The following is a 7867-nucleotide window of genomic DNA, read 5'->3' as shown; positions in this document are numbered from 1 at the left end:
ACCAGAAGTCGATGTTGGTGACTTTCAAAATGAAATCACAACCGCTGCTTAACCTGAGCTCATCTTCTGTGCTTTTATTTTGAAGCAAAAGGCGAAACGAGTGCATCCTGACTGACGCGGCGGTGTGACGCCGACCAGGGGACAATTCAAAACGCGGGTGGGGAGTCGCGCACTCGGACCACATGCCCACGACATTCGATCTCCCGTGGAGCAAGACCACCTGAAGCGTTTGCCGGGCTGTCACCGCAGCAGACCGTCGAATCAAAGCCGAACCAGCAGTGTGGGGTCTTTTTGGTAAAGAATGGGCTGCGCGATATCAAGTCTGGGCACAAAAGCGGAGTTTGGAGAGAGGAGCGCAGAGGAGGAGGAGGATGCTGCTGCTGTGTATCCCAGAGAAGATCAAATCCAGATGATCAAAGATTCCTGGAAAGTTATTCGGGATGACATCGCCAAAGTTGGGATTATTATGTTTGTCAGGTAAGATGGAAAAAAATACTGTTTTAAGTGTTGGACGCTTGTTAATGTTTCCGTAAACCTAGTTAATTTGCACATTAAAGCGCTTTTCCAAGGAATACTTACAAATATAACGACAGTGCCAAATGGACCTGTAGGCTACGAAATAAAATGTCATAAATGTTTAACCTCATCATTCGGCTCAATGAAACCCGCAGAGACCTGCTGGATCCTTTATGATGACGACTTGACCTTTACATGCAGGGGGGTCCAGTGTTGCTGGAGCGCCGAGCATCCCTCTGCTCCCTCTCTCCCTGACCGACCGCTTTCCACACGGAGGGCGCCCCACCCCTCCTCCAGCCCCCCCCCGTCTTATCACTTCACATCACATCTTGGCTGCAGGTCTGCGCCGCGGCCATGCAATTAAAGCCATCAGGAAAATGCGTTTTATCAATTACAACGTTGATAGCGGGTGGGGTTGGAGGCAAACATGTTTGGCCTCTGGCTGGAAAACATGATGGACTATGAGGATAATGGTGGTGGTGGTGGTGGTGGTGGGAGGGGGGGGGTCAGTGCCTGCAGCTGGCGTAAACAGACAGCTGAGCCGGTGTCGTCCAATTAAAACCTGGGTGCCCGCTGGGTAACCTGAGCCTGGTGCAGAACTCGGTGGCGTGGGAATACGTGAGCCTTATGTGGGTCAGGTCCGCCGCAGAGACCCCCGACTCCCTCCCTGGCCCACCAGAGCAGCATCGCGCCATTGTCAGGCTCAATGGGAATCACCTATTGTGCGATTAATTGCGGGTTATTGAAGGCAGGAAGGTGCTCCACTCTGATGTGACGTATTGGATCACGTGACGGCCCCCTCTAAAATATGCATTCAACTTGCTGTGTGTGTGTGTGTGTGTGTGTGTGTGTGTGTGTGTGTGTGTGTGTGTGTGTGTGTGTGTGTGTGTCGCGCTAATGTCTACTCTCACATCCTTGAGAAGCGACTCACAATGGAGCAAAATAACCAGCTGAGAGCCACGGGACGGAGTAATAAACCGCCACCAATTTCCCGTCTTTTCCATCCACAGCTGGTGAGCGGGGGGGTTGGGGGGGGGGGGGGGGGGGGGCACTTTTTGCAGGCTGTAAGGAAATGCGTCCTGCTGACATATTCAACAAGCACGTTTATGTTGTGACATCTTCTGCTGGAGCTGTCGGTGCTCTGGCAGCACTCTGACGGAGGCCGTCACTGCTTCTCCAGCCCCTCCGTCCACCTGTCAATCATTTATTCATGTCTGTCTGTAAACACACTTTTATTCACACCGTCACAGGCAGAGATCAGCAGCAGCCAAGACCTGTCACACGCAGCCTCCAAGGCCACCTCCACACACCCCCCCCCCCCCCTCCCCCCCTCCTCCGTTTCCATTTTACGAGCAAACAGACGGAGTTTGGCTCAGACGTGCGCGCCGGGTCGTAGGGAGAAGCTCTCACCCGGAGGGGGCTGGAGGCTGGAGGCAGGGGCGCTCGCTGATTGGATGGAAACGCGTTGTAAATTTCCGCTTAAGAAAACTGATTGGGGTTGAATCAGAGAGGAGACGCCATCTGACCACGATCCGGGTGGTTCATGTCGGGGTAGCGCGTAAAAAAAGAATCTACGGTCTGATTGCGGATTACAGGGGGGTGGGGGGTGGGATGAAGAGGGGACAATCAGATCTCTGCTCAGAGGACATGAGGTAGAATAAACCGTCCCGCCACCGCGTTGATGAGCTGCAAACGTCCCAGCAGAGGTCATGTGACCCTGAACTGTCCATTCCTGAATGAACTCTCTCTCTCCCTCTCTCTCCCCCTCTCTCTCTCCCTCTCCCTCGCCCTCTCTCTCTCCCTCTCTCTCCTCTCTCCCTCTCTCCCTCTCTCTCCCTCTCTCTCTCTCTCCTCTCCTCGCCCTCTCTCTCTCCCTCTCCTCTCCCTCTCTCCTCTCCCTCTCTCTCTCTCCCTCTCTCTCTCTCCCCTCTCTCTCTCCCTCTCTCTCCTCTCCCTCTCTCTCTCCCTCTCTCTCCCCTCTCTCCCCCCCCTCTCTCTCTCCCGCTCCCTCGCCCTCTCTCTCTGTCTCTCTCTCTCTCTCTCTCTGTCTTATTACAGGTTGTTTGAGACTCACCCCGAATGCAAAGACGTCTTCTTCCTCTTCCGAGACGTGGAGGACCTGGAGAGGTTGCGGAGCAGCCGGGAGCTCAGGGCGCACGGCCTGCGGTCAGTCGGCGACTCTGACAATGTCAACATGAGGCCTGAGCTGAGCCCAGAAGGCAGAAGCCACACCGAAACTGGTTTAGACACAAAGGTTAAACACGTAGAGCGCAAATACGTTTAAAGACGAAGCCTCTCAGCCCTGCCTCGTTCCACTGTTTGTTTTGGGAAATGTCCGTTCAGAACGAGTCAGATTATGTATAATTTAATAGCAGTGACCGCAGCTCAATTCAATTTATTGCAGCTTTATTTATATAACTCGGTTACAGTCTAGATCGTGCATGCAACGTGGTTTGCTGACATTTTCATCGGTTCTGTTCAGGTTTCTGTCTTGTTCATGGCATATTTAAAAGTTTTCACGGAAGGTCAGTCATGTAGGAAACGTGTCTTTGAAAGGAATGAAAATGCGTATGGGGATTGAGGATGAGCAGCACAGAGGGCAACAGTGGCAGCGGCCGAGCAGGGTGCCATAAAACCCCACTGTCACTGGGGACGGGAGGAAGGGCCGGAATTATTTATTCAAACAGAACATGAAACCCTCACCCCTGCCTTGGAGGGCAGACAGGGAGCTCTACATGTTTGGTTCGCTTCCTCAACTCAAACATGAGTAGAATGGTACCAAACCGGACGACTGAGTGCAGCTCACCTGAACCGAAGGTCACCATTCTACATTTTATGACCTTGATACAGTAAATATGGGTTTCAGTGCTGTGATTGGCAGATGAAGTTAGCTTGTTATTGGGCAGCCACCTGATATTATGGCTGCAGCCCCTGATGGCGAGATGGCAGCAGCCATACTGCAGGACTATATTAGCCATGTCTTAAGCCATCATCAGGTATGGATCTGTTGTAAATATTGACGACTTAACAAATTACATTTTTCATTGATTTGAGGTTTTTTACATCTGCGGAAAAGTGCAGCTTCAGTTCCAGCGACTGCACCTCGATCATAAAGGTGGTTTATGTTATTGATCCTCCAGGTCACTAATCAAGGAGCAGCAACCTATAATACTTCATGAAGTACCTCCTCTCTTACACACACACACACACACACACACACAGACACACACACGTTGCAGTGATGGTAGGGTACAGCAAAGAAAAGTGATCTGTGGTGATTTGTGCAACAGAAAAATGTATTTTCAGGTTACAAAAACCATTATGCAATCAGCTGTCCCTGCCATGAACAGCAGCGAGAGACACAGAATCGATTGTGTGAGTGTGTGTGTGTGTGTGTGTGTGTGTGTGTGTGTGTGTGTGTGTGTGTTTTCAGGCTGTTTCATTGTGAAATGCCACTGGGCAAGAGAGAGGGGTATCACACAGGTTGACGGTGGTGCTGCTGCTAATTCACATTAACAGGTGAACTTTTATCTGCCTCCCTCTCTTTCAGGGTGATGTCTTTTATTGAGAAAAGCGTGGCGAGGCTGGACCAGCAGGACAGACTGGAAGCTCTGGCTGTGGAGCTGGGGAAAGGCCATTATCACTACAACGCTCCACCTAAGTATTACAGTGTAAGACCCCCGTGACCCCCCAGCACAAGTGAAACCACGGTTCTTTTGAGCCTAAGCACAGATTTTACACACTGGATACAATGGACTCGTGCACACATACACACTGAAACACTTGATTTGAAAAACAAGCACACACACAAAAAAAGCCTCTTTTGAATTTTTTCCCAGTATGTTGGAGCTGAATTCGTCTGTGCCGTGCAGCCCATCCTGAAGGAGAGGTGGACGTCTGAGCTGGAGGAGGCGTGGAAGGTGAGAAGGTTCTTGTTAGGTGCACGCTTGGACTGGTTTGATGCGCGCAACCAGTGAACAGGAGCCTGTTGAGTAAATGGGAATGTGGCCCCATCATAATGTGACATCTCTCTGAATCCCTGTGTGTTACTACCTAGAGGCCTAGAATATTAAAAATAGAGCTGATCAAGAAAACAATTCTAGAATGTACTTATGTTCACTATATGTTCACTACTACGGCGATAGTTTTAAATTCGTAGGGGGAAAAAATAGTGTTATTGATGTTAGAGAGGTTCGTCTGCACCAAAACCCGGTCTTTACTGCCCTCTAGCGGATCTGGTGGTGTATCGTGGGGAAACAAATTTGGTTCAGTTTGCCAAACTCACGTCCAGATAAATAGAAAAAATAAAAATAAAAAACTTTCAATTTCTATTAAATGTTTTGAAAAATGCTGACAGCTCTAGAATTAACCACAATATTATTCCATTAATGCTAAAATGCTAATGCTGGATTGATTTAATGATTTCTAATTGGCTAATGAAGGAGGCTAAATGGATGGTTTTACAGGGACAGAGAGGATGAACTATTAATTAATAATTAACTATTAATAGTGGGTAAAAAAGGATAATTCGATGTTTGTACTAACACAGAGCTACTACAGCTACTACCAGTCCCAGAGTGTGGACTGGTCACACAGGGAAATGTATTTTCAGTAATATTTCATTTTTAAATTTTCTTTCTGCTCCTCCAGATATTTGGGGCAGAAGCTTTAGCCTGTTTTCTATGTGCTGTGTTGATGCAGACCTTGTTCCAGTACGTGACTGGGCTCATGAGAAGGGGCTACCAGGAAGAGTGCTGTCGACAGCGCCACCTAGCGCTCTCCCCGAAGAACAGGCCGGAAAAGAGGAACACTGCTCTATGAGACCCCTTTTCAACTGTCTCACTGGTCCGACACAAATGTGTTTCTGTATATACCGTCTCCTTTTGTATGTCACTCATGTCAGCCCCCCCCCACTTGTATCACATAAAACACACTAAAAAATATAAGCTGAGACTTTAAACAATTCACTTTATTTCTGAAATGACATTCTGCTGCAGGATTCAGAACACAAATGGTTGAAAGGAGGGAACGGCTGTCAGAAGACCTGCTGCTTTATTTAATCGAGAGAAATTCTATGGCGACAGCCGTTCACTTATTCCACCAAAGACAATTCAACCCCGTTAGAGACAAGAAATTAGACAATTTTATCAATTTCACCCATCTTATTTAGATGAATCAACACATTGTTAACATTTGTACAGTACGTTATGAGCTGTGTAACAAACGAGGCCTGGTGTGCAACTGTGTTCCAAAACGGGGAAACAACATTTAGTGTAGTTATGATAAACTAAAACATAACAGGCCCATAAAAACTGTAAAGCAGGTTCAACTCAAGTCAGTTTTGAGGGTCTTTTATATTTTATGAGTAAACCAACAGCATTTCCAATTTAGAGAAAAAAAAGTAATTAAATCCACTGCCTAGATGATTGAACATTTTTGATTGAACTGAAACAATTCAGGCCAAATCTAAATATAATAAAAGTGTGTGATTAACTATTGTAAATGGCAGCTGATCACTGGGGTCCAAAGGTTTGTCTCTGGCTGTATTGGGCACGGTTCCGAAGCAGAAATTGTGGAGAGTCGATAAAGTTGACCCGCTTCTTCCTGATACTGAGTGATCCTTGGCTTCCGTTTCAGGTCACTGATGGCACTGTTCAGCCAGTGGTTGAGAAATAACCATGAAAACAATAGCATAATGTAAAAAAAAAAAAAAAAAGTCACCAGGTACTTTCAGCAGTTCTGAAGCCTCAGGTGAATGGGAAGCAAATCCGATTAGACAAGGCCTTTCCCTTCTCCACTGACAGCACAGGCCCATCCAAGACCATATCTAAGAGTCCCCTGCTCACTGGGTGGCTTTGGTTTTCTTGCTTTTGCTTTTCTTATCTTTCTTCTTGAGGCCATCCATGTGAGCTCTGAGGAGGTTGGAGTACGCCTGCGAGGAGAAAGTAAAGGATTACCACCACAGGCCCAATCGAGAGAATCTTCCCAAATGACCCACTGAAAATAAATCTTAACGTACCATCTGAAACTTGATTACTTCTTTGGTGGTGACCTGAGGCAAAGATTGAGAATGAAAAAGAAAAAACACTCAAATCTAATAGCAAACACAGAGGGCTTTAATGTCTTTCAAGTCCACAGATGGTACAATGGGAGCTCACCACTGTGCTGATCTTCTTTTTGCCATCTGAAGCTCTGATGAGACACTTGTTGTCTACTGGTTCAAACGACTCCGAGTGGCCTTTCCTGGGTACCGGCTTGGTCCTCCCGTCATCTGGAAGAAAACACTTACCATGAAGAAATGCTGACCTTGAAAAGGCACGGCACCGTTTCACGGTGGGACTTGACACTACTTACATTTCTTTAACGTGATGACGACGCTACCAGATGTTCTGCACTTTTGGAACAGCCGTGTGAGCTCGGTGAGGAACTGCAGGGAACAAGAACAAGTGATCAGTTCCAGGAAAATGGCTGCAGTTGATCTTTGCACCATTACTGGCGTCTGTAAATTCAGGTCCAGTATATTAGCTGTTACCAATTCCTCCAGATTATTTTAAATAACAGAAAGGTTAACAACATTCTTGCAGGCTAACAGACTACAACAGTTTTATTCAGAGCCTGTCGAGACTTTATATAAGCGTCACCTCCATCTGGTAAGCACGTAATGTTAGAATATGCTCCAATACTTGACTTTAAAGTTAAGCTGATAATAACCAACAATACAGTGGTAACATACGTCATAAAATGAAGTTTTATTTAAAAACGTGAACATTACACAAGGTAGAAAGCAGCGATGTGCTGCTTAGCTTAGTTTACAACCAACCACCTCAAACGAAGAAAATGCATTCAATCTTCTTGCCATCTTTTTTAAAATAAAAAACTCAACACCTTACTCTATTGTATACCATAATATAACAGCGGTACTATATAATTAATTCATCGCACAAATCAAAAAACTTCAGTCTGCTAGCAGTTCGGCTAATAAGTCAGTTTGCCGACTACCCTGTTAACATTGAGCAATGAGCTTCTTGGCTTATAGATGGGGAAACATTCTGTCAGTTTCTCATTCTATTAAATGTCAACAGTCTGTCACGATATGCATTTTCGTCTTACCGAATCATTTTCCAGAAGCACCATGATTTTAACGTACAATCAGCTGTACTGTTAGCGTCCTGGCTACAGGCTACATGAAGCACACGTACTAGAGAAGCCAAAGCTCCTCCCACAAATTTAACTACGGGATGCGCCTGTTGTGTCACAGCGCCACCCAGCGTCCAGGAGTGGAACACGATTTACCGCCATGACGTGGGCATAAAGGTTAAAAACAAATGCAGAACGACAGCCCTACCAGTTG

General features: G+C 46.7%; 2 protein-coding genes across 2 annotated transcripts; one reads left to right on the top strand and one right to left on the bottom strand.

Annotated features, from left to right (window-relative positions):
• The first annotated feature begins 47 nt into the window (after nucleotides 1-47).
• xgb (x globin) lies at nucleotides 48-5464 on the top strand. Its single transcript, XM_003962428.3, has 5 exons — nucleotides 48-477; nucleotides 2575-2682; nucleotides 4067-4187; nucleotides 4356-4436; nucleotides 5218-5464. The coding sequence occupies exons 1-5, from the start codon at nucleotides 302-304 to the stop codon at nucleotides 5335-5337; spliced, it is 606 nt and encodes a 201-aa protein (XP_003962477.1). The 5' UTR covers nucleotides 48-301; the 3' UTR covers nucleotides 5338-5464.
• A 4-nt stretch (nucleotides 5465-5468) lies between these two features.
• Nucleotides 5469-7770, bottom strand: srp14 (signal recognition particle 14). Its single transcript, XM_003962429.3, has 5 exons — nucleotides 7627-7770; nucleotides 6871-6943; nucleotides 6675-6787; nucleotides 6536-6568; nucleotides 5469-6448 (listed from the first exon to the last, which is right to left on the bottom strand). Exons 1-5 carry the CDS (start codon nucleotides 7648-7650, stop codon nucleotides 6359-6361), a joined length of 333 nt encoding a protein of 110 aa, XP_003962478.1. The 5' UTR covers nucleotides 7651-7770; the 3' UTR covers nucleotides 5469-6358.
• Between the last annotated feature and the right edge of the window lie 97 nt (nucleotides 7771-7867).

The sequence above is a fragment of the Takifugu rubripes genome, chromosome 2 (genome assembly GCF_901000725.2).
Source record: "Takifugu rubripes chromosome 2, fTakRub1.2, whole genome shotgun sequence".
NCBI classification, from domain to species: Eukaryota; Metazoa; Chordata; class Actinopteri; order Tetraodontiformes; family Tetraodontidae; genus Takifugu; species Takifugu rubripes.
The sequence above is the reverse complement of the archived record's forward strand: the minus strand, read 5'-3'. Positions and strand labels throughout refer to the sequence as shown.